This window comes from Scophthalmus maximus, chromosome 14 (genome assembly GCF_022379125.1).
Source record: "Scophthalmus maximus strain ysfricsl-2021 chromosome 14, ASM2237912v1, whole genome shotgun sequence".
NCBI lineage: Eukaryota > Metazoa > Chordata > Actinopteri > Pleuronectiformes > Scophthalmidae > Scophthalmus > Scophthalmus maximus.
In genome coordinates, this window is record NC_061528.1 from 18,389,566 (window position 1) to 18,416,754 (window position 27,189).

At 40.3% G+C, this 27,189-nt stretch overlaps 2 protein-coding genes across 13 annotated transcripts in view; one reads left to right on the forward strand and one right to left on the reverse strand.

The window, feature by feature from the left end:
• The window catches only part of LOC118320565 (obscurin-like protein 1), a 35,802-nt gene extending 20,901 nt beyond the window's left edge, over nt 1–14,901 (reverse strand). For 6 of the 12 annotated variants that reach the window (XM_047337106.1, XM_047337105.1, XM_047337104.1 and 3 more), the window contains exons 1-14: nt 14,591–14,901; nt 12,110–13,219; nt 10,390–10,659; nt 9,419–9,679; nt 8,984–9,295; nt 8,609–8,875; nt 8,158–8,433; nt 7,699–7,974; nt 7,174–7,449; nt 6,018–6,281; nt 5,564–5,842; nt 5,396–5,470; nt 2,886–4,745; nt 2,165–2,440 (exon numbers count right to left, since the gene is read on the reverse strand). In XM_047337106.1, the coding sequence (XP_047193062.1) occupies nt 2,165–2,440; nt 2,886–4,745; nt 5,396–5,470; nt 5,564–5,842; nt 6,018–6,281; nt 7,174–7,449; nt 7,699–7,974; nt 8,158–8,433; nt 8,609–8,875; nt 8,984–9,295; nt 9,419–9,679; nt 10,390–10,659; nt 12,110–13,124 (5,707 nt within the window). In that variant the 5' untranslated portion in view covers nt 13,125–13,219; nt 14,591–14,901. The remainder of the gene's footprint in view (nt 1–2,164; nt 2,441–2,885; nt 4,746–5,395; nt 5,471–5,563; nt 5,843–6,017; nt 6,282–7,173; nt 7,450–7,698; nt 7,975–8,157; nt 8,434–8,608; nt 8,876–8,983; nt 9,296–9,418; nt 9,680–10,389; nt 10,660–12,109; nt 13,220–14,590) is intronic. The other 6 variants (XM_047337100.1, XM_047337102.1, XM_047337108.1 and 3 more) reach the window with 6 other exon arrangements.
• A 7,197-nt stretch (nt 14,902–22,098) lies between these two features.
• The window catches only part of col18a1a (collagen type XVIII alpha 1 chain a), a 73,188-nt gene continuing 68,097 nt past the window's right edge, over nt 22,099–27,189 (forward strand). The window contains exons 1-2 of the mRNA XM_035603983.2: nt 22,099–22,211; nt 22,303–22,376. Of these exons, the coding sequence (XP_035459876.2) occupies nt 22,201–22,211; nt 22,303–22,376 (85 nt within the window). The 5' untranslated portion in view covers nt 22,099–22,200. The remainder of the gene's footprint in view (nt 22,212–22,302; nt 22,377–27,189) is intronic.

Genomic DNA, 27,189 nt, shown 5'->3' on the forward strand with positions numbered 1-27,189 from the left:
GGAGAAATGGATGTAGTGAAAGTCCCCTCTGCAACAGTAGGACTCTGACTTTAACTTCTTCCACTTCTCCAAACTCCGTAAAATGACAGTGCTGATCACCATCTCCATAAAGTTACATATTAACTATGCAGTGGAGTAGTACTTCGGATGACGAGAATCCCATCTGTAGCAACAAAAGCACTTGTTACAAGTTAGGGAGTTCAGTGAGTTCAGACATCAAATATTTCCCTAGTTTTTATAAAAGTGTTGTGAGTGCTAAAACATAGTTAAATAGCTGAATAATACGTTGTTCTTGTGCTGCAACAAATAATATTTTGGTGAAAAACAAGTAATGATATGTTCAGTATAAATTTATTTGCAAATTAATATATCCTTAACGTAATCAAGGCACAACTAGGTTTATTACAAAATATATTAGCCATTGCAGTTTAGTTTTATATAGTTGTACTGTAATTTGTGGGAGAGTAATTTTCAGTCGTGTGTTCCTAACACTTTAATTCAGTATCGATAGCCAAATTTCATTTGGTACACTTAACCCAAACCTGAAATCATGGTAGCTCTAAAGTAGACTTTACAGTTGTTAGATTTTACAGTTGTAAATACACTTGAAAATCATGAATCAAGCCCAACTAAACCTAATTGAGCCTGGAAAGTGATCACAGTGGATATTCAATCAACTGCAATTAGTTTCTTGATTGAATTAAAAATTCCATTTGAGAGTCCCATGAGTTTTATGTACACAGTCTTTGAGGTGTATTTGATTTTTGTTAGTCTTTTTTGTAAAAAAAAAAAAAAAAGGTTTTCATCACATTTGGTCATTTGTAGGTTGATCAAGCCCAGATATTGTCCTGCCTCTCCCATAGGAGACCAATAACGTCACCTTGGTCAAGCAAAAAATGAATGGGACTAATGAAACCAAGGCCACCTGACATATCCCATTCTACTTGCTCTGTTAAACTATTGGACTGTGCTTCCACAGTGTTCTGATGTTGAGATCAAGCCACAAAGAATACACTACTCCATAATTTAATTTCAGCTCCTAATATTAATACTATAAGAAAAAGGGCATATGGAGGTTTTTCTTTTTAACCGAAGCTTAAAATGTAAATAACTTAGTTTGAGTGTGAGCTCATGTTTTTACTTAAATAAATTACAGGATAGCTACTCCCAGAAATGGAAAAATACAAGCAAATAGGGCTACAAAGTATAAGGTACGGTTTTACTATGCCCAAGTGATTTGCTAAAAGTAGACCGTCATAACCTTAGTAGGTAGGTAGGGTTTAGTTATAGCTCGGACACGCTACACAATTTTAAAAGTCGTAAGATCGCTGTACCATTCATATTACATGACTTGCTGTCTTGTAAATTGCAAGGCTTTCAGTCGTTGTACTGTTCACACTACATGACTTATCAGCGACAGAGTCAAACACTACACAATCCTTCCACAAGAGAAATGTCTCCAAAGTAAAGTTTTGTCACGAAAACACACGCGAGAAGTGACATGGGAAATGACGCGATACGCGCGTGAAATAGGAATTGTTTGACGCTTTCGCGATGGATGTCGAAACAAGCCCTGCAAGTATTCTGTGCGATGATTTGGTCAGAAACACGAAAAAGGAAAAGGCAGAGAATATTGGTGGATGTGTTGTTGTGTTGTGCTAAAGTTTCTGCATCGGGTTTCGCGGGCTCCCACTCAGCCCGTGTCATCTTGTGATGTCATTGGCTGTAGTGTGTTGATGCCATTTGCGTAGTAGTCAACGCACTCACTGTCAGTCATTACACAGTTTACACTACAGGATTTGAGCTCGCCGACATGTCCAGATATTTCGCCTGCTAGATATCTGGTAGACATCTGCAAGTCATTGGTGAGTCACTTTGACTGTGTTGATGGTAGTTCTCTTGATCCCCGATTTAACACAGATTACCCTCTGGTTTGGGGTTTTCTCGGCAAGCTCCAGAATTTGTCGGCAAGTGGAAAATCAGGCTTAAAATTATCTAGTGTAAACTCAGCATTAGAGAGTTTGTGTCTAAATTTTGATTTAGATTTTGAAAATTCTGCCATCTTTTACCTTCTGCAAAGGCCTAGAACTTACTATCAGCACAGTATAAACATTTTCTTGCACTAAAATCTATTTTCAGAACAGATGAAAACAACTTTTGTCACCTTTAACATCCACATGAAACTGCACTGCATCATCTTTCGTCTTGCAGCTGTAAATCCCTGCATGAGACTGCATCGCTGACTGGACAGCCAGTGTTCTTATGGAACCCTCTGCCAACGTGTCTTGTCCAGCTGCTTCATGTAGTTTGATTCCATTCTTGTACCAAGTAACTTGAGCATTAGGATCTGATACCTCACATCGCAGTATTATGGGTTCACCAGCTTCAACGGACTTGTTCCTCTCAGCCTCACAAAGTGTTGTAATTGTCACAGGCGGAGCTGGGAAGGTTTGAGGTAACATCAAGAGAAAATTGCATCACTACGACTGACTCCATCAAAAATGATGCTTTCAAACAACAGAAGAGCAAAATAACAAATCATTATTAGTCATGCCAACAAATCATAAAGTTAAAATAAGTCATAAAAACATGTCTGTCTCATTAGTAATCTAACAAAAGGGTGTCTTTGGTTAGACTTGAGATAACTAGACATTCAAGTTAGGATCTGAAGCTTATGTATTTACTCTTTTCCCCATCCTCAATATCCCTCACAGACTAGCCAAGCTCAAAGTTTTATGAAACCAGCTTTAGTATGAACAAAATCAAGTAAATAAAATCAGAAATTGAAAAAATTTCAAGGACTGTGAAAACCAATCTCTTCATTTTACACAATGTCAACATTGTGCCCATCCATGTTGTTTGATTAGGCTAACCATTTAAATCACCTTCAACAGCCACCTTATTTGCTGTGAAATGGTCGATCCAAGGACTGTCACATGTCCTTGATCGATAGATCTCTTCTGATTGGGCCGCAGAGGCTTGCTTGATATAGAAGGGCTCTGCAAACTTGTTAGGTGTTCTCTGCTCAGAGTTGATCGTGCTGTCTATTTGGACCTCTGTGACCTCCATGGGTTGATGCCAATCTGCTTGGACTGTTGCGGCCTGCATGGACGGATGCATCACCTCTGCATGGTTCGGTACTGTTTGTCCTGTGTGATAGAGGTCATCCAGTCTGACATATGCAAACTGTTGTAAGTTGTTTTGCTCCCCTGTTTGGAGATGTTCTGCATGTTTATAGTCCGATGATTGAGGAGATGTGGTATTAGGGAAGTCACCAAGGTTCTCTGAGTGGACAGTCAATGTCTGAAGGGCTCCGTTTAACTTCTCTGACTGGTCAGTTGCTGTCCATATGGAGTTGCAGTGGCCCTCAGAAAGAACAGTTTCACTTTGTAAGCAATCAAGAAACTTCTCTGGTATGACAGCTGGCATCTGCATGGAGTTGCAGAGCTCCTCTGATTGGATAATTGTGGAATGTAAAGATTTAAAAGGCTTCTCTGATTGGATTGTTGAAATACGTAGTGATGTAAAAGAGTCCTCTGATTGGACAGTTGCAGTATATAAGGAAGTAAAAGGCTCCTCTGATTGGACAATTGCAGTACATGAGGGCGTAAAGGGCTCCTCTGATTGGGTTTTTACACACTGTAAGTATTTAAAGGGGTTCTCTGATTCAACAGTTGCAGCATGTAAATGTGTAAACGGATCCTTGGATTGGGCAGTTGCAGTATGTAAAGATGTACATGGGTCTTCTGATTGGTCAGTTAGAGTATGTATGGATGTAAATGCATCCTTTGATTGGACAGTTTCAGTATGTAAGGATGCAAATGGATCCTCTGATTGGACAGTTGCAGTATGCAAGGATGTTAATGACTCCTCTGATTGGACAGTTGGGGTATGTAAGGATGTAAATGGCTCCTTTGATTGGGCAGTTTCAGTATGTAAAGATGTAAATGGGTCTTCTGATTGGACAGTTGCAGTATGTTTGGATTTAAATGCATCCTTTGATTGGACAGTTTCAGAATGTAAGGATGTAAACGGCTCTTCTGATTGGGTAATTGCACACTGTAAGGATTTAAAGGGCTTCTCTGATTGGACAGTTGCAGTATGAAAGGATGTAAAGGGCTCCTCTGACTGGGGAGCTGCAGATTCTGAGGTGTTACAGAGCTCATCTGATTTGACTGTTGAAATCCGAAATTTGTTGGAAAGGTGTTCAGACTGGGTAGTTGAATCCTGTGCGGGGCTCCCTAGCTCTGACTGGACAGTTGAGGTCTGCATTGAGCAATGTAACTCTCCAACAGCTGCAGTTTGAAGACAATTGCAGAATTCATCGGTCTGGACATCCGTCTGCAGGGAATCATCACACTCTTCAGATGGACCCTCTGCATGCTGAATATAGAAAATGATTTCCTCACCTTGTGATTCTGTGGATTTTCGAGTGTGATGGTGTGTGTCAGATTGTATTATTGACTTTGTAGAGCAACGGTGAACTGGAGGATGTCTATTTATTGTTTGTTGACTGTCTGAGAGCTCCGTTGGTTGTTCAGTTTTAATCCAGTCAGGCGTATATTCATATGTTGACTGAGAAGTTGGCATAGGCCTGGAATGGTCTTCACTTGTCTGAGTATCTCCTCTCTTGCCACCGAAGATGCCAGAATTGCATTTTGAGGATATGCAGATAACTTCAACAGGATTAGCCTCTTCTGTGGACTTGATCTTCTCTTGGACAGAAGAGAGCCTTGGCGATGTAGCTATAAGCATTGTGGTGTACACAGAGAAAGGTTTTCAGTGGTTGATGGTCTCAAAACGTCTTCTCATAACATCAATTTTACATCACTGTGGGTTAGCATGGTGTTATGGGATAATCCATTGCAAAGACAAACAAGAAGGTCGACCAGGTTTGGTCTGAGATTGAGTTTCCCCTTTCAACTTGCATTTTTTTATTACCATCAGTCTCTGCTCTTACACCTTTTAACCCTAAAAAGTAAATCAATTTTCTTCTCTTTTGATAAGAGTTCGTTGTCATTGCAGCGGGAGGAGGTTCAAGGCAGCGATGTGAATGAGAGGATTGGTTGATGAATAAGATATAAGATGAACTTAAAGAGTTGTAAGCTGCTTGTTCAAGCAAAGATGGCTGTTAAAATGAAGAGTAAAACACAACAAAAACAACATATATGTTAGTATGAGGAGCAGTTACTCAGTGACTAAACACCCACATATTTCATTAAGAGTCAAGTTGCAGGAAATTACATGAGACTAGAGATGGCAATGTGACAAAAAGCAATTTTCTAATGGAAAATGCCTCAGATGATTTAGCTAACAATAAAATACACCACTATTGTTAGTGGCATGTATGAGCGGGGTTATCATGGATGACTGATGTTGAAATATATCAAATCACCTTTGACATCCACAGTGTATTGGGTAGATGCGTCAGCTATCTCACCAATTTCATCACCAATGTGACACTGCTCTGCTGTTTGGACAAAGCCAAAGAGAAAACAATGAGCTTCATGTATGTAACTAAATTATTGAATCTTAAATGTGCAAATAAATTGTGGAACACCACCTTTCATGTCCTCATTTAACTGTGCATTACCCGGTGTTTCACAGCCAAACCTCTCACCAGCAGACAAGTTATGTGACTGGAGGAGCAAGGCTTGGCTGCTGCTCTGTGATTCACAGTCAGCTTCCCTTTTGGGGTAGATCTGGGTTCCATCTTTGTACCAACAGGCTTTGGCAATGGGATCTGAAATTTCAAATTGCTGAACAATTGGGCAGTACTCTTCAGCAGACTTGGTATCTTCAGGACCAACATCATTACCAAGCAGATATGTCGGAGGTGGCACTACAGACAATCATTGAGGGGATAATTTCAGTGTGCATTATCCTTGATTTTAGAACAATTACGTAAAAGAGATACTGTCACAGATATCAGTTCTGCATTGTAACAGCGAGAAGAGGACAGACTAACAGAGTTAGACATACAGTAGCCAACAGAAAACACATGAAAGAAATATCACCTTGAGGGTTTTCTATCAATTGGGCAACATCATCTGCTGTTGCACAATAATATGTTCCAGGATGAGTTGGTTCAATAACAAGGGTCTTCTTGATGGTTCCCATTTCAAAATCAGGCTCTGTATTAGAGTCATGTTCTTTATCCCTCTGCCATGACACCTGAACAGCAGGGTCTAAGGTTCCACATGTTGGTTCAGTGGGGCAGGTTGTCTCAAGTGACTGCGATTCCACAACGTCTGGTGCAGGCGACAATGGCAATGTTGGAGCTGAAGACGATGATTCATATTATAATTGAGGACTTAAATGTGCATATGTACACTAATTAAGAAAGTGGTTATCAGATCAGCTTCCCCAAATGGGGGAGGTGATCTGTCATGTATCAGACAAAAAAGTTCTGATTTTCAAAGAAATATACAGGTATTTTCATTTTGACAGTAGAGATTAGTTTTACCAAACGGAAACAGTTACAACTTCACACAGAACACAATTTAAACACAGACATAAGCATATTGTAAAAGTTAGTTGCATCTAGTCTCCAAGAAGTTATAGTATTTGCTCTAAGATTAAAAAATTTGAATAAAAGTCACCTTTAATATCCACAGTGAAGTGGAAATTGTCATCAGAGGTTTCACAGCTGTATAGCCCTGAGTGCAAGAGCTCAGCAGATGGGATAATGAGTCTCCTTAACGTGCCAGTACTCTGTATATCCCAGCCATTCTGCGGGAGGAGCCTTACACCATCTTTATACCAGTAGACAGGCCCAGTGGAGTCTGCAACCTCACATTCCAGCTCCAAAGCTTTGCCTGCTTCAAGTGACTTAGTTCTCTCAACGTCAAAGATAGTAGAGTATGTCACTGGTATAGCTAGCATTGGGAATTCAGGACAGCTAAATAAAATCAAGACTGTGGTAATGGATACCTTGCAAAAATGTAACTGCAGAAGATGAAAGGGCTTTGGAGATGTTCAATTGGGGGAGAGCCACAGCAGTCACCAAACAAATGATCATAAATAGTAATCACCTGGTGTGTTAAGTTCTCTGAGCTTATGTGCGTGAAACAATCCTTCAAACCACACAGAGTAGAAGCAGGGATTATTAGTGGCATCTAAAAAGAGGTGGGGTTACAATATAAACGCACAAGATAAAAAGTGCAAAGTCACCTTTGATCTCCACTTGAAACTCCACGGTATCATCCTGTGTGGTGCATCTGTACACACCAGAGTGGCACAGCTCTGCAGACTGAACAACTAAAGTCCTTGTGTTGCCCTCTGAGTGGATTGCTATTGCAGAGTTTGAAATGAGCTGTATTTCATCCTTGTACCAGCAAACATGGGCCTCAGGATCTGACACCACCAACTGGAGTATAATAGGGCAGCCTGCTTCAATCGACTTGGTCCTCATTTCGTCAGGAATTGCTGAGAACTTCACAGGTGGAGCTATAGATATGTTTAGATCTTGTGTCAACTTTACATAAACTTCATGTCAGCTTTTAGATTATTCATCATAATCTATTTACTGACAAATACACATGCTGTGATGCAATGACAAAAGGTGGACGCTTAGCTGCACTTAATAAGAAGAAAGGCAACAGACAACATAAATACAAGGGTGTGAAAAGAGTTAGTTTCTTTGACGAGGAGGAGCTTGTTAATGTTTTACATTACTTAAGGTAAAATAAAAATCACCTTTGACGTCCACACTGAACGTGATGGTGTCACCCTTTGTCTTGCAGCAGTATAACCCAGAGTGGAAAAAATCTGCTGAATCCACAATCAGTTTTCTTTCCAAGTTGTCAGTTAAAATATCTACTCCATTTTGAGGATGAAGGTTTGACGCATCTTTGTACCAGTGCACCTGGGCAGACGGATCTGAGAGCTCACATTGTAAAACAATGGGGCATCCTTTTTGGATGGTTTTGTTCCTCTCAGCATCTGGAATTGCTGAGAACCTCACAGGTGGGGCTATGGATATTTCAATATTTTAATGGATTGTTAAATTGTAAAGAGTATATGTTTTGATAAGTCAGACATGAAAAGAGAAATAAGTATTATAAATAAGAAAGACAAGAAAAGGGGGTGAAAAACAATAAAGATGGTTAGTCACAATAACAGACAATTGTATTGTAGGAACCTCACTCCACTCACCCTCTACTTCCACATTGAACCTGATGACAGCATCAATGGCATCACAGCAATATACTCCTGAGTGTGACAACTCTGCTGACTGGATGACAATTCGTCTCATGGTGCCCTCCGATTGGATATGAAGACCCTCCATTGTTTGTAGTTCTACCCCATTCTTGTACCAGTGCACTGGAGCTGCAGGGTCTGACAGCTCACAGTAGAGAACAATGGGGTTCCCAATTTCTACAAATTTGTTCCGATCCATTTCTGACATGGGTGAAAACTTGACAAGAGGAGCTGCAAATTGAAAAACCATGAAAGATTTTTCACTAAATCGCATCATGAATTAACTGAAGTTATGTTGTATTGTTGGTGCCACACATTTTTTCACACTTGCCTTTACCAAATTCCAGTTAAGTGAAACAAACAAAAGTACAAAAAAGCCAACCAAGATACATGCTCAAGCACATACCTTGAATGTACAGTGCTGCAGAATCCCGGATGCCATAGGCTATAAACGTAATCTCAGCTCCATTATCTGTATCGCGTACCCCTCGAATGCGAAGTGATTGGTGTGTTCGTGAGCGACGCATGGAAAAACGTTCATCCTCCTGAAGCTGAGTACCATTTAAAAACCATGTACCAATAACTGAGGCAGAGAGCTCAATAGAGAAGATGGCATCTTGTCCCTCAGGAACCAAGGCATCCTGTAACGGAGCTTGTATTCTGGTCACTGGAACTATAAAAGAAAAAGTTTTGTACATAATTTAGTAAGTAATGTCCTCAACCATGTTGACTTATACTTAATGGAGGAAAAAAAACACTGTTTTATTATAGCTGAACTTACCCAAGTGAACAGCTCTGGGGAACTCAACATTGTTGCTCTTTCCATATTTGTTCACACTGCAAATGCGAAATCGATAGTCAGCCTCACATGGTACACTATCGCCAAGGATCTCCACAGATGTTGCAGAATCAGTGGTCAGGCACTGAAGCCACTCTTGTGAGCCAGTGCCTACTTCTTGTCGCTCAAGCACATATCCAGATGGAGGGTTTTTTCGTGTGTCCTGAGCAGGAACCCATGACAGAAGAGCAGCATTTGCATGCTCGGTGTTGATCTGCACACCCACTGGACAACTGGGAGGACAATGTCTGGCCGCTGAAACAAGAAGAAGCTATTTAATCTGGCATATTTGCTAAATGTTGTGCAAATATTGCAATTGAAATTCTGTAATATACTATATATATAATAATGTAATATGTTATAGTAAAGGGACCTTACCTTTCACTCTTAGCTGAGATGATGTCTTGGATCTGCCTACCAGGAAAGTCACAAGGCCAGCATCTTGGGGCATTGTATTGACAAAAACCAGAATGTGAGTTCGACCGAAGGATTTTAGAATGGTCTGATGGGTTTCACGCAGCTCTGTGCCATCTTTGTACCAGTGTATGTCCATCTCTTCTTTTTCTACTTCCACACAAAAGGCAGCATTTTCACCTTCCAAGACATCCACTTTTCTTGGAAGTTTTCGCAAGATTGTACCTGCAAGAAGACACTTGGGTAAATTATTCCCTTAGCACATTAATAAGACAAGGATTATGACCTTCTAATCATCAACAGGCCCAACAACCCATCAACCACAGCATTTTTTGACCCGATGTCCCTGTCATCCAGGAAATGCCATTTGCCAGTGCCTTCCAAAACATAATTATTATAAATGTAAAAAAATCTTATCTCTGCATACACTGCAATGGTTTACCTCCAGGGTAGGTTTGGGCAATATGAACTTAAAATTTTGGTAAAGATTAGGAAGTATAACTACTGTTAAGGTTAGGCGATCCCCCTCATGATTAAATTATAGTACTTGCAGATAAAAAATTGTAGTCTGACTTAAAGAAAACAATATTGACTATTAGTAGGAAACGGTAAATTAACTGTGGTCCCCAATGTCAACATTTTGTATTTTCGATCCAACCTCCTGTCTGCAGCTTTTGTGACTTTGCAACCATGTCAGACGCCAACTTTGACCTTGGTGTACAATAGCAATAATTCCATCATTGACTGTACACAAGGTTTTAGCCTGTTGCAAAAAATGACTGCCGTAGTTGTATTCACAAGTCTCATTGTAAGTCTCACAATGGACCAGGATTTCTGAACCAAAACAATGAGTAATACAATCTTTTCAGTTTGACAAAATTAAATGAAATTATATCAATTACGCTACCCCAAAATCTGTAGTCACCCTAATTTACCTTTTACGGCTACCTCTGCAATACTTCTCCCCCCATCGGGCATCTCACAGAGGTAAATCCCATCATCATCAACTCCGATGTCACGGATAGTTAGTCGTCTTTTTGTTCCCCACTCCTCCATTCCATATTTGGCCCCTGGCTGCAGCCGTCTGTCTTCTAGATACCATGTGATGGAAACAGAGTCCTCTGGAACTTCGCACTCAAGAACAGCCAAATCTCGTTCCCATACCTCTAGATCAATGAGAGGCTGCTTGAACCGCACAGGCGGCTCTGGGACCGAGGAGAGGAAAGATTAGGTCAATACAACTTCTTCTAATGTAATATTAAAGAAGTTTGAGGTATTCACATTTGTCACAATGATATTACTATCGCTTCATCCAAATAAATTCTTCAGCAAACTCAGTCCTACAAAAACTCAGCCAGGCACATCATCTACAGAATGTCCTTGTTGTAAACACTGTAAATTGAAATATATTTGGCAGTACATTCCAATGTTGCAAACAAGACGAACAAAATCATGAGACAAGTGGCTTATTTAGTTGAGGAATGGAAAGGACATTAACACATCAGGGTGTTAGATAGGAAATAAACTGTTTGTAACTGATACCAGCAGACAGTACCAGACAGTTGGACACATAAGAATGTGGACTATATTTAGTTTTCTGTGTGCAAAGTTCTGAATTTCCTTATTGTATTGTTTAAAGAAACCCATTCAAACACAGACAACTGATGACATATATTCACATTTCCATTTATATCATGATTGATTCTACCTTATTGCCACCATTCATTATTAGTCCAACATCTGTTTCATTTTTTATATCTCTGACTGATACAGTACAATACTTTTATGCCGGCATGAGTTTGGACTTCTCTGGGCCATGTGAGAAACATGATCTCCTTCCCAAAGATTTCGATCACATGGGCGCCTCCCTAGACCTTTCACAAGCTAAGTAACTTTGCAGACATCCTACTGCAGTTGGAATCCCCCTTAAGCTGATGAACTTTGCCAGTTTACGTATCTCTTGGGTCAAATTTTAGACCATTAATAGATTTCATTACGTATCTCTTGGGTCAAATTTCAGATCATTAATACATTTCATTTAGTATCTCTTGGGTCAAATTTCAGATCATTAATACATTAGATTTTTCTTCCAGTGGACCCAGGATTGAATGGCTCTTGATGTAGCTGATGTCCATTAATTTGATTACTAATTGGATTTGCAGCTCACAGGCCTGCTGATCTATTCTTTTATGACTCTGACTGATGATGCGATACTATATTTGTGATACTTACAGTACTTATTTACTTTGCTATACTTTAAAGCAACGTCTTTCCATGAAAATTACTTGAAAACAGAACAAAATTTAACTTTAACAACATGAAGGTTTTAACCGTGTGTTGTTGGTAAACCTTTTATTTTAGAAAGCATCAATATACTTCAATAAAACGTCCAGTTTCCAATGTGTCTAGGCTCTCTGGCTTTGACCCAATAAATGATCTCAGAGAACATTTTATGAGATACTCAATCTCATTGACATCATCGCTGCATCAGATGGATAGAAATCTGATCCAAGAACACACTACACCCTCACTCAGTCCTTTGCTCACTGAAAAAGAATCCATGGCTAGAACTGTGTCTTCTTTTGCTATTAATGCCATACATAAATGTCTTCACATTTTACAAAGTTAAGTCTTCCAGAAATGATCTTGACTTACCTTTTACGGAGAGGTGTACAGCACTGAGGGTTTGCCCTGCAGTATTTGATGCAGCACAAACATAAACGCCATTATCCTTTTGCTTACAGTAGAGAACTTTAAGGGTGAAGTATCCTTCTCTGTCCTCATATAACAAATAACGCCTTCCAGACAGTATCAGTCTGCCATCTTTCCTCCAAATTATTTCTGGTTTGGGTTTACCAGTCACAAAGCAGCGGAATTTGGCATGTTTACCCTCAGTCACTGCAAACATTTTTACTTTGGTAGACTTGGTAATGGAGTCATCTTTGAGACGGTTTGGCACTTGCCTACCACTCTTCTGTTTGCCCTGGTTGGCTTTCCAGTGGCTGTTTGTGTAGCCATTACGATTTCCTTCTTCCTCATGTCCTGGGCCGGCATCAACGAGCAACACAGCTCCTGCCAATGATTCCCCAAACTCATTCCTGGCTTTGCATGTATATACACCACCATCTGGTGCTCGAGTCTTAAAGATCTTGAGCTGGAACCATCCACCATCCTGGTAGCCCACACTGAAATGCGTGCTTTCAAATATCTCATTGAGTTTCCTGCCATCCTTCTCCCAGACAACCTCTGGTCGTGGATTTCCCCAGAGTTTACAAGAGAACACCGCATCTTCCCCACGACCTGCGCGAGTGGAGAGTGGCTTGATAAGGAACCGTGGCTTATTTTCCTCTCGTAGCTCCATCTCTTGTGCCTCACCTTCCACCTTCAGTGTGGCCGCTGCATAAGTTTCCCCAATGCTGTTTTTTGCTTTGCATATGTACTGTCCACTGTCTTCCATGGTCACAGCTGAAATGATGAGATTGTAAACGTTTCCATCCTCAAAGACCCTGTATCGTCCTTGTAGGTCAATCTTTTCATTGTTTCGCTCCCAGATAACTGCAGGCCTTGGATCGCCACCAATTTGACACTTCAGGACTGCGTCAGTCCCACTTTGTACCACCACAGGTCTTGGATACGCAAAGAAACGTGGTGCACCCCCAAACACATCCATTTCTGTTTCTCTTTTACCCTGACTTCACCTGAAGTAGTCCAGGAGAGTAAGTGGTTGCAGTTAGTATGATGGTCCAACTTCTGCACTGCAAATATCTGAAAAAGGAAATAATAGATGAATCACTTTGATACCAAACCGTTTGTGGGTTTGAAATAATGCTTATATGGTGAAACAAATGTATTTAAACCTAATCACTCAACCTTATGTGATTTAACCGTAAATAAGATCATATTTTTGTGATAAAGAAATTAGCTCACATATTTTAGAAGGGAAAATAAGCTTCTATCATTAAAACAGTCAACCTCTGCCCCTTTACATGCATGTGTTTCAGCACAAACGGGTGGTATGATTACTAGGGCTAATTGAATTAGATCTGTCTGCATGAGAGAGAAAAAAACAGGCTAGCAGTGACGGGGGGAACAGCCCAGTCCTGTTGCAACAGCAGCCACAACACATAGGCCGGACAGCTGGTGCTGTATTTCAATGGGAAAGTACTTAATATAGCGCACCCTAAATAAAGATCTGCAGGGGAGTGTATGTGTCAGGTATCACAAAGACAGCTCTGAAAGCCGCGTGCTCACACAAACACTGGCAGAAATCACAGTCTGCCCACCCAAGAGACCTTGCAGTCAAAATATGCTGAGCCCCTATCACACCCTTTGTTGGCAGCTCTGATAGGGAATTCTTTCTTTAAATGTCACTGTTAAAATGATTTTTTTCTGTCATATTCTTAAATAATTGTCAGGCTATCCTTAAGTTTGTTCATACAGTTTGTAATTCCCGATTCCTTGAGGAGCTTTTAAACTTGTTTATTTATCAATTTAACCCATAGTCCTCTTGGATATAGCAAACAAAGTTTCAGGCTTTAAAGAAAATAATGTCACGATAATGTTTTTAAATGCCATGTAGTTATCTATAGATAAATATTCAATATATAAATGCAAATAAGAATAAGCTGTTTCATATTATTATTATTATTCAGACACTTAAAGAACCCAGCCTGTGGTTATAATAGTGAAAGTGTAGTCTGCGTGAGTCACATTCCAAATAAAAACGAATAAATTCTCTATTTGATGATATTTTTTCGGTATCCCTTTCGTTGCATATTAATTAATTTGGTTTGAATATGCTTTAAAAAAGCTTTAAATATGCAAATTGAATTGGTTAACAATTGATTTTCCTTAAATTTAAAATGAATCTTATCAGAAACTATTCTTTGAATATATAATTTGATATAAGTAGGTGTTTCTATATCAAAGTGGGAGTTAAAAAGTGGAATGAAAAACGTTCTTTTGCATTGCAAGAGGATTTATTCGCACAGTTTGCACATTGTGTTGAAAGAATCTTCAATATTCCCTCTGGAGGTTTAAAGAGAGGAGATTAACCCCTGTGTTTACTTGTCTGATTTAATTGGAATGACCTCTGCCCCTTGTGAAGCTGTGCCGTGTACCCCTCATATGACCTACCTCGCTTCAGTCGCCAGGAACGACCGTCAACATACATTCCGCACTCGCAATCTCGCTTCGAGTTGAGAAGCAATGCCACCCGTCTCCTGAAGGCTGAGTAAGGTCCCGGGTTGACTTCAGATTCAGACACATATCCTCCTCATAGGTCCCAAGTTCCACTCCAGTTCATGCTTGTAGCCGTCTGTCCCGCAGGAGGAAGGGAAAACAGAACGTCAGTATCCGCACAAGATTCACGTTTTACAACTTCAGAGTGGTCCCCCAATCACAGTGTTGTTCAGGCGAGTGTCATTGTTCGTGGAATACCGTTAAATGCTTTTGCAGCTGCTGCTGTCCCCTAAAAATACTGGCTGCCTTGATGACAGCAGTGGAGATAAGTCCGCCACTTCCATTCACTTGCCAGCAGAGGCTATAGATAGTTCAGGTGGCCAGTGTAGGGGGGGACTACTTAACTTACTTGAGGCTTTGCGATAAAAATCTAAGTAGAAGAGCAAGCATCAGTTCTCTAGCTATATTAAAGCTCACCTTCATTAAATCTCCCACATTTGTTTGTTTCAAAAGTAATAGTCCGGGGTCTTATATTGTAGACTCTCTTGCAGTATGCCGACAGTAAGAGAGGAAGTGTTATTTGCATCAGAAATTAAAGCTCAGTCAAACACGTTGCAGAAAGTTCTACCTTATGGTGCATTTTTATTAAGCTGGTAAAAAATAACAGATACTTCAGAACAAAAATAAATAATGTTACTCTTTTTACATTGTGAACAATAGGTCTGTATTTGCCAGCATGCACAATTCAGAAAACAGTTTAGCCTCTGAATTTACGAATTACTAGGGATAGTAGAGGGAAAACTTTTGGTTAAACTCGTAGCACGAGTGATATGTTAAAATGCTACAAATTATCAATACTAAATACATAATAATGGAAAAAAAAACACTAACATTAAATAAACAAATATATTAATTTGAAAATATGTTTTTCTTTATCTTTACCTAATTATAATTTAAATACAAACCAGAAATCTGTATTGAAATGAATTAATAAATAAATAAATCAGTGTTATGGAGGGAATAGAGTATATGAGAAACTTGTGAATACAGAACTTCATTGTAACAATCTAAGCTCATGATTAAATTCAATGGTTTTACTTAGTCTGTTAAATTATTCATGGTTGTGATTTGGATATAACATGCAATAAACAAATCTGAGTACCACCCCCATGCACTGTGGCCACTTGCTGTGCTACATGCAAAAGTGCAGTCAGCATGCTGAGAGGATGTAACATGCATGTTCTTGAACTCATTCCAGACCAGTGGTCCAACCCTCAAGACCAGACCAGACGAAGACCTGACTAACAACCATACCCTCACATCGTCAGCTTGGTTGACCTAATTCTCACCAAAAACGCCCCTACAGCAGACTGTCAGAGAGGCTTTTATCAAATGAAGTTAGAGAACAGTGACTGGAGGTCCTGTCTTGCGTCAAGCTGCCTGTGTGACTCGTGCAGCAATCCACTCCCTCTAAATAGAATTATGACCCCATGTCTGCCAAGTGTAAATAATATTAAATATTGTAGACCTTGTTGTATTATTTCTCACGTGCAGTTACACACTGCCGGTTAAAACAAGAAAGTGGCTGGGGGGAAAAGTAAAAATAAAAGAGATTTTTGAATCCACCAGCCATTCATTAAATTTCAACCCTTTTGCATTCAACCTAATTTCTTTCTTTGTGTATAAGGAGCCCATAGGCAGTACCTGATCCTGTGCCTTATGAATATGAGAGCATTTGACAGCAAGTGGGCCTGAGTTTTTTCCAGTGTGGGTGTCTGGTTTGTGATTGAGAGACCTGGCCTCAGCGTGGGCTGCAGAGTCTCTTCAGCTGTCTAGTGGCTCCACAGCCCCACAGTCCCTCCTCCGTGATGTCAGCTGTTGGATGTAATCTGATATAAGTCAGACCCCTGTAGCTTGGTTATGAAATGCTTTATGTGTACAACTGAGTTACCCCTTAAAAAGTTGTTATGTTACCAGAACTCAGATTTTTTGAACTGAAATAACCAGTGTGGAGAAACATTGTTTCTCTATTGACTGGTTCACATCAAAGCTTCAGCATAATCAACAGGTTTCATATTCACATATGAAATGACTACACATTGCACATTGTAACATTACTCACTTTGATAAGCAAACTCTCTTCTAATCTCAGTCATAATCCAGTAAAATCAGCAGCTATTTATGATGCTACATGAGGCTACTCACAAAGTTGGCTCCACAAGCAGTGAGATATGACCTGTGTGGGTCAAAAAGTATCAGGTGACAGCACACGATGACTTAAAATCACAATGTTAGCATAAAGAAATGACTTCATGTAATAAGCGCTGACTGTGGGTTTAATTTCATTACAATAGCATGTATGAAAGTACTGCTTTGAAAGCCATCGGCTTCTTTCGTCTGTTACTGATTCCCAAAACACAGAATATTTATTCATCAACATTAAACACAATAACCGTGGAGCTAAAACAGTTTTTATTCCTGCAATTTCAGTCTAAAACCATCAACAGACTTCACAAATCCAGAGCTGTGAGCAGATCATTTACGCATTTTAACTATTTATACTCTCTGGGCTAAAAGGCAGGTTGGGATAAAGATAATTTTCCACCCATTACTTTTTTGATTCATGCAGTTTAAGGCACGGAATCAACTTTACATGTTGATCTCCTCATGAGCTCTCATTCATTTTGGGATGCGGTGCCCCCCTGCCTCTATATACATGCCCTGCCATGATCATGTAGTGAAGCTTAGCCTCCTCTTGCCTCTTATTAGCACCATCTATACATATTAGTGTCAACGTTTATTTAAAGCAATTATATTCACATTTCACACACACAGCTCACACATTAGCTATGCATTCATGTCAACGATTTTTTTTGTGTGAGAGATTTCTTCTTTACTAGGGTTGCTCACATTTTCCTTAATCCTAGTTGAACAGGTTAATGATCAATAGGTTAATCATCAACTATAAATAAATAATAGAAAGCGTATGTCTATTTCACAGTTTAATTTCATTCGATACATTAGCGGCACATTAGTTGTCAGTCATGTAATGAATTACATGAACTGGTCTGTCTTTTCCTTGTACTGCTTCTCAACGCGGCTATTAATTGCACCTCTTGAAAGGAGTATGAAAGCTTTACCAGCTTCATCTTGCCTCACATTTGTTTCCCTGAACTTTGACCTCGCTTCTTCTTACGTTAGTAGTTTGGTTGAAGTACGCCCCCTGCTGGTATAATAGTTAATAACACAGCATGTGAGGTCCGGAGAAATTATGAACAAATGGAATTAAAAATCCAGTACGTTACGGGTTAATTGGTTAATACATAAGTATGTTTGCTGAGAAGCTCAGCATTAACTTAGGCCTTGTTGTATTTCTGTCTAGATTATTATATATAAACTGTCTGACTAATGACGTTCAAAATAACGTTTACCTGCCTACTTCATTATTGTGGTAAAAATACATGACAAAATACATGTCGCAAGACACTTAACCGCAAATTGCCTGTCTGGTAATAGGATTCAAGATTCACTACAAGCAGTTAACAAGTCAATGTTCACTGGGTTTGTGTCTTTTTTAGAGAGGGACGATGTGACGTTGATAAATAACAAAAGGATGGCCTCCATACAACAGGGGTCACCCAGAAAAAGGCAGAGCTGTGCCAGCCAACCCACTGAGGTGGCAGTCAAGGATGTGAAGGGAGAGGACACCAAGAGAAAGCCCAAGAGAAAGCCCACCGCCGAGACAGGGACACCCAGTCAGAAGCAGAGGGTTGGAAACAACTTTGAAAACAAAATAAGTGCGCTCTTAGGCCACACCAGCAGATGTAAGCTAATGGAATGAAAGAAAATAAGAACAGTGGCAGATCCCCATATTTGAAAATACTATATGGTTTGGCTTTGAATTCGGGATTACGGTAAAAATCAGGATTATTGTACACTTTGGTTGGTTCAATATTCCTGTGTATCGGATTTCAGCAGATTCTTATTCCAATGATGTGATCACATTGTTTTAACAAAGCAAGCTCGACCAGATCGAAGGAAGCGAAGTTCCTGCAGCTTCAGCAGCTTGGAGGCTTTGGATCAGTTTATGCTGGCAAAAGAAAAACTGATAATTTACCAGTAAGTAAAACACATATATTCTCACAACACACATACAGTCCCCATCCCCTGCACTGACCAAAGTGCTCATGACTCTGTCCTGTAGGTGGCGATCAAACACATCTCTAAAGAAAGACAACCGATTCAGAGTCAACCAGTAAGTAAGAGACTTGATCTGACATCTCAGCACCAACTCTAGAAAATCATTGTTGAACAACGTCGTTTTTTAACAAACACAGGCACATGCACTCAAACACTAATGTTGTAATGTACATTGTTTTCCTTCAGGTCACAAATAGGGATACATGGTCCCCATCGAGGTGCTCCTCATGGAGAGACCTCTATGGACCTGTTTGAGTTTGACCTTGTTTGTTGGAAAGCTTCTACATTGACAATGATCAGTAGCACCTCATATGAAATTACTTCAATCAAATATCAGATCATCTGTAAGCCAGGAAAATATTAAGGTACGATTAGGTAAAAACCTCAAGCTTCGATTTAACATAAGATAAAAGTCACCTTGTTTCTCTATTTACCTGAAACCAACAGTTAAGTTTTTGTTATCACCCAGTCGCTGTCAGTCCTGACAACAAGCAGTTGCATCAGCGTTGTGGGAGATGACATTTAATGAGAAAGCATTTTAGATGGATACAAATAGTTGTACATTCAGAATTGATCATTTACATCAAAATCTGTCAGGTTTTTTTTATGTAATTGTTATCATACAATACTGAAAGAAGGACAAAATAAGGACAAAACAATTAGCGTGAGCATGATGACTTCTACTGTGACACTTTGCTTATGTGAAATGATAATGATAAAGTTGTGCTTTTATTACAGAGCTGCAGGATGGATTTCCTCTTTGTGGACAGAGTTCCTCTCTGCTCTCTGTAAGGTTGCACACTTTCACACATTTAACAGACAAGTTTTGCCTTTCTTTTCCCTGACACTGGAATGTGAGCCAAGCAGTCATTCACGGAGCTGTGGACGTGTTCAGACAGTAGCCCGGAGGCCGACAGATTGAGCCTCTCATACAGCTCCAGAGCCTTACAGGGCCAGAGGACTGAACCCAATGCCCTTTTCCCTCTGACACATATGCTCAAAGAACATTAAAGCTGCTAGCAGTACCTGGAGCATATCAAAAAGGAGTGCAGCTAAACGGATGGATTCATGTTTTATCAATGTTATGAACTTGTTCTGGAAAAATCAAGACATGCATCTGTCCATGTCTGTACAGCACATCTGCCTAGAGCTGCTGCAGTGATGTGCAATAGATTGATGTAATATTTTGTCAGAGTAGATGGAGCAGTTTCTCATATAGATTTGATTATATTGGACTGCTTATGTTCAGCTGTATTCTCATTTAATTAAATGAGAAATATATATTTTAAACATCTCTACTTAAAAAACAGGCATGACATATTTTGCCAGGAGCAAATATTTTGGAGTTTTTACATTCAACAAACCCTACAAAGACAAAGAAAGGCTGTAACATAGACACAAATTAAAGAAAAGGGAGAAAAAAACCAGCTCAATAAAAATGAGCAACCAGACACAATCAGCAGTATTTAGTGGAATTCGACAGCAGCACATTAATGAATGGCACAGGACCAGAATCAAATGTTCCCTCTTCAGGTTTTCAAAAGAGAACCAACCTCATCCTCTGGTGGCCATCTTGTGTAGGTGCATCATGTTCAGAACTGAGGATGAAGGTGAAGTTAGTGACTTATAGCATGGCATGGTTCCACTTCTTCACATTTATTCACACTGCACTTTGCACTCTTGTTCATTTTCATATCACTTGTCATATAATAATATTTTATCCAAGATACATCTTCAGGATGTTTTAAGTTAAAGAAAATAATGTGATCTTCTAAGTTTGATGTTCCATGTTGAGTTAAGCTGGTATGATATACTTTCTAAAAGAAAAAATAAGCCCTCTCTCTTCTTCAGGTGGGTCCCACCTTTCTCTTACCTCTGAGCCACAAAAACCAAAGTAAACAAGCCTCCGCTGAAACGCCGTGTGTTCATTGTGTTGCCAGGTCGTTCCTTGTGAGCCCACTCCAGCTTGAGAGGGTGTAATGACAGTGTCAACTGAGCATGAATGACAGGAGATTTTCCAGAGGAAAACTTTGGTTTACTCAGCTCAAGCTGTAGTTTTTCTTCTATTCACGTCCACTCGACAGAGTGGATATTGACAGAGGGACACATGGTTTGTTAGAGGAGACACAGGCTCACAGTGCTCATTTTGTCTGTTCTGTCTCCATTGTTAAAATGTTAGTAGTAGTGGTAGTCAAATTAGTAGTAGAATAGTACGCTATAAAAATTATTATGTCATGATTGTTAGTAGTAGTCGAATTAGCAGTAGTAGTAGTAGCACGCTATCATTATTATTATGTTATTATTATTATTAGTAGTAGTAGTCAGATTAGTAGTAGAAGTAGTAGTACGCTGTCATTATTATTATGTCATTATTATTATTAGTAGTAGTAGTCGAATTACCAGTAGTAGTTCACTATCATAATTATTATCTCATTATTATTAGTAGTCAAATTAGTAGTAGTAGTACGCTATCATTATTATGATATTATTAATATTAGTAGTAGTAGTCGAATTAGTAGTAGTAGTATGCTATCATTATTATAATCTTATTATAATTATTATTTTTAGTAGTAGTCGAATTAATAGTAGTAGTAGTAGTAGTACACTATCATTATTATTATATTATTATTATTATTATTATAAATAGTAGTAATAGTATGCTATCATTATTATCTCATTATTATTATTATTAGTTGAATTAGTAGCAGTAGTAATATAATAAGCAAAAGTAATAATAATAGTTGTATTAATAGTAGTAGGTGGTAGAAGGTTTTCAAAATGATATTATTATTATTATTATTATTATTATTATTATTATTATAATCAGTTGTAGTAGTATTAGTAATAGTTTCACAAGTAGTATAATTATATTATTATTTTAGAAGTACTAGTAGTTATAGCAGGAGTAGGCTATCATGATATTATTATATTATTAATATTAGTATTAGTAGTTGCATCATATTTGTATTATCAGTAGTATTTTATCAATACTAGTAGTTGGCTATCATTATATTATTATCATTATTGCTATTATTGCTAGTTGTGGAAGTAGTTCCCTTCTAGGACCTGGCGGAAGCCCGTGCTGCGCTCCCCCCCCCCCCCCCCCCCCCCGCTCCCTCTCTCCCTCCCTCCCTCCGCCGCTCGCTCACTTCTCGTCTGTCTCCAGCGGAGCGCTGCGTCTCCATCAGCTGTTCTGGCAGCGTGCTGCAGCGGTGCTGGGCCCAGGAAGCTGCGGACTCTCTCTCACCCCGTTAACCGCGCCCCCCCCCCCCGCCCCCCCCCCCCCCCCCCCCCCGCCCGCGCCCGGCCCCGACCCTCGTCAGCGGTCCATGTAGTTTTAGCGCTCGATACCAGGGAAGGACGCAATGAAGATGAGGTACCCTACTTTTCTCTCTTTGTCTCTTCTTCAGTTGAACTCTGTCTGTCCGTGGTGGCCGGTGAACGTGAGTGCTCTGCTGCGTCCGCAGGTGTTGGTCGCGGCCGGAGCGCGTCGTCTGCTGCCTCCTGCTTCTGGTCAGCCCGGCGGCGTCGCAGTGGCCAGGTAAGAGCCGACCCCGGGACGTGCATGTCAGGGCTCAACACCCACATCAGTGTCGAGCAGGACACGATCTTGCAATTTACTCATTTTCTTCTCAATAGATTTAAAAAACGGCATAATACTGGTTCACATTGGAGTTGGATCTGCCCCGTGCGGCTCCAAACCTGTGGGAACAGTGGAGTCATGGCAGCAGGTGGCTTCTCTGAATAAAGTTGGGTTGTTCCACTTCATGAGTCCCTTCGCGTACACAATAAGTCCTCGGCTGTTTTACAGACACTGAACTGCAAAAAGTTGCTGCAACACATCGCCTTGTATGTTTCGTCAGGGCTATGTCCAGAGTGGGATGCCTCACGCACTGGAGGACATTTGTTCACCCTGCAGCCTCCGACCTTTCATGGAACCGCTTACTGACCGGGCAGCATGGCTGCAAAGCTGTGGTGACAAGGCGTTTTTATTGAGTGATAGGAAGGGCAGCAGAAGGTCAAAGTGGCTTTGGGTTCTGTTTACAGGTTTTTCCTCAAGTCCAAAGTCCACAAGGGTTCAGAAACTTACATTCTGTCTTTATTTATCCTGTGTCTTTACTCTGTGTCTGACCAGAGACGAACGCCTTGCGGTGGCTGCATCCCACTTCTGAAAGAGCCCCCTCCCTCATTCCCCCCATCCCCCCGTCTAATGACCTGTTAACCCAAACGGCACAAGCAGAATTGCAAACTTGTATCTTTCCAGATGTTATATTGTCAAGGCATCTGGACAAGAGGCCGAGACAGTGGATCATTTCTTTGGCACACAGTGGTAGCTGTGAATGAAAGAATGTCTCCTGTGTTCTGTTCATCTTTGATCCTCACCAACGTCCCACATTTCATTTAGCAAAGGTACAGTCGGAGCGAACTGCGAAGCTGTCAGATGATAGGGAGGGGAAACTGAGAGGATGTCAATTAATATTTGATTGAGTGTGATCGCTGACGGAGAGATGCAGCATTTTTGGGGGCTTCGATGAACAAATGACTCCTAGTCCCGATCGTATCCCGTCTTGTATTGTAACTGGTTTCGATCACAAATACGCATTCAAGTGAACTCTCAGACACTGACATTTTCGCAGGAATGCTGTCCGGTCTGTGTGTGTCCAGGCTGAAAGCGCCTGTCGCTCAGTCTCAGGAGCAGGGCCTTTGGTCGCCCGCGACATGCTTGAATTAGGCCTGATTCATTCTCCCAGTCCCTGACTGGGTCAGGAATCCCTATTGTCATGTGATCTTTGACATGCACCCAGCGTGGTTTTGCCTGAAGGGAGCAGGGACGAGGTGGGGGGAGGGGGAGCAGCTGTAAGGGGACTCCCCGCTGTGCTATTTAATGGCTGAATTAGATGCCACATTAAAAATCACAGCTGGCTAGAGGTTTCCTCCTTTTCAGAGCCGTGTTGGCCAGAGGAGCAGGAGAGCCATTTGAAACATTTACCACAAGGGATGAATGGAACCCTCTCTGAATGTGCTACGTAGTGTTAACAAAATTAAAACGTTTTTTATATTCATATTTGATAAATGACATGGCTCATGTCTGACGTGATTCTGTAACTTCCATCTGATAATCTGGAGCTTTAAACTCTAGTCGTAGTAAATGAGATGCAGCAGTTTGTCTGGAGCAGACCCCCCTTTGACAAACATCTGTCGACGTGTCAACATGCTGTATGTTTGCAGCATTTGCAGGAAAACATCTGCCTCCATACCTCTCAACAATCTCAACTGTACAGTTTTGCTCATCACTCACTTGGATTATTGTCTTTTTTTACATATTTAGTTAGTTTCCTTCTGGTTTTCGTGATACAGATGCTACAAAATGTCAGTTTGATGTGTTACTGTTTGCAAATGAATAAATATTAGTGTAAGTATAAATACTGTAGACGCAGTAGATCACTGCCGTAATGTAATTTGTGAATTTAGTGTCTGTGTTCCTGCTGCATGTCGTCATTATAAGGTCCAAGAGAGATTTACGGGAGATATATATTTTGTCCACAGGATGTATAATGCCTATGTCTTGTTATTTTTAGTGGTATGCCATTTTATTTAATAACCACGAAGCTAAAAGTGTGGTTATTATAAGTATGTGGTGTGTAAAGCTTACAACCTGGACCATAGCAAGTAATGGTTATTAGAATCCATTCAATGTTAAACTTTATCTATGAAAAGTAGAGCATAAAAATAAACATTTTATTGGAAGACTCTGCATTACATATACAGTACAATCAAGTGTACACAACAAACTCTTGCGTACCCACAATTCTTATGAGGTTGCTTTTGAAACTGATCAAAGAATATACCTCACATATGCATTAACACCAAACAGCACTTTGTGTTGCTTGATAAATAATAGCACCTCTCTCTCTCTCTCTCTGTTGAGGACATGGAGGAAAAAACACAAGTGACTTAACTTCATCTTATTAATTTAAAAGTCCCCCACCTCAAGAATAAAAGTCTGTGTCTCAGCCCCCATTTCACTGGGGCCCCAGTTAGGATCATAGTAGCTCTTAAATGAAATAAATGGAGCGACTGTGCCGAGATTCTGTTGACTCAGTGAACCTTGTGATGTCTAATCCCTGGATTTTCGAGTTAGTAAACCTACTTATTCGTGATCGACATCTGTGGAGGTTTCTCATTAGGTCTGGAAGTTCCGTCCATCCAGCTTTAGTTTTGTCATATTGTGTCAGCGACCAGCATTTACACGCCAATAGACCTCTGCTAGGGAGATGGTTCGTATCTTAGACTGTGGAGATGGCGCTGCTTGTGACTGTGTAAGCTTGTGTGTGTGTGTGCGTGTGTGTGTGTGTGTGTGTGAGGGAGGTTGTGGGTGGGGGTCATTCAAAATGTCAAGTGGGTGTCTGGATGTCCCATTCTTGCTCCCTGTTTTTTTTCTCTGCATTTTCAAAAGATTGAAACAGTAATGGACCCAAGGCGCCTTGTAAATTACGTTTTAGGCTGTGCTGTAAAAACATTCGAGATTCCATATGTGGCCGTTTCTTGTGTTTCACAGAGACAGTCACAACAACGTTTACAGGGTCACTTCAAGCAGGCGGACCTGTTTGTCTCTTAAAACTCATAACAGCATAACAGGACCTCTGTCTTAAAACAGCACAGCTGTCAAAAACCCCAGAAGAGGTCCTATTATATATGAAAAACACTGTTACTGAGGATGCCGAAAAGAGAAATCTAGATTTGGTATAGTTTACTTCAATGTGGATGTATGTTTGTAAGAAAACCACAGTGGTCACATCCTGCTTTGATTACTCATTTAGTCGACCCATCTGGAGCCTGTAGTGAATCTGGAGAGTTGTATATCTCTGCAGGGTTAGGGTTAGGGGGTTAGGGTTAGAAAACATGTTCCAGTTTGCGAATTAGGAATTAGGCTGAATGTCCACAGACATAATCAATGTGACTGATTCTTCGTATTTCATAATATTTTTCACAATTACCATCTGACAGTAAAATACATTCTATTTCTTAAACCTTTGATGTATTGCGACTATTTAAAAAAAAAGATATGTATTTCCTTTGCTCCTGATGATCACACTTTCATATTTGTTGTAACTTGTTTTCAAGAAACCCCCATCCCACACACCAAAAAATCATTAACGTAATACACAAACCCTTGTCCAGATTGACCCACATGTCACATAAGTGACCCAACTCAAATGAAAAGTATTGGAGGGGTGATGCATACCCTGCCCATTTGCTGTATATAGGCTGCTATATATAGTATATTTGCCACGTGTCATAAAGTTATAGAAAAGCAAAAAAGATGTCTAACTTAGTGTTTCGTAGCATTACACCATGAAAGGGCTGTGTGCAGCACTCAAGTCGCTCGCTCTCTTACTCTCTTCGCTCTCTTCGCTCTCTCCCACAAACACACTGACCATCTGTCACTGTCCTCTGTCTGTTTTACTGTTCTCTGCAAGCTGACAGGATTCAGCTTAAACTCTGTAGAATCACCTTTTTCTGGGCATGTTCACGCGACAAGCGTACAGTTCTCAGCAGCAGGCAGAGCTCAGCTTAACACCTGACCTGCTCTGCACAACCTCACTATATGCATGTGTCCTGCTGCCTTTGCATTCAAGCGTCACTCAATCACAGAGCTATATCACTTTGATCGTGAACGTACTGAGAACAACTGGCAGATACCTGGTGAACGTACCGAGAACAACTGGCAGATACCTGGTTAAACTGAGGGAGAACTTTTTTTGGCTACTTGTAGATTTATCATAATAAAGCGAGCTTCTTCCATTCAGTTTCAGTCATGAACAGAATGAATCATTTGAAAAGCATGATTATGCCTGTGCGGTACTACCACATTAGAAAATGTTCATGCTCTATGTTTGTCATTCTCAACGTGAGGTAGAAACAAACTGGACGTTAGCTGATGTTTAACAGGATGTTTACAGGAAAATCCTGATGTTGGGTGACATGACATAGAGATCTGTTATTGATCATTTAGAGAAAAAAAATATTTGTCAGCATTGCCATGTGTAAAAAAAGGCACTCGCAGGGCTTTGCTCAGTATTTGTTCTGTACTTGCGATTCTCATAATTTTTTCCAGACTGCATCTCCTTTTGAATGTTGCTGACAGCTGTTATCTGTATTTTTATGTGCTCCCGCTACTCGGCGTTTCAGGTGCGCTCGGCTGTTCTCTCCTGCTGCCCCTGATGTCAAAATGCAGGGTTGACCGAGGCAAAATACAGAGGGACACCATAATTACTGCTTATGTTCCAAAAGAAGAGGACTTGTCGGGCCACTTGCTCTGTACACCCAACTATCTCCAGCACTAATGGCAC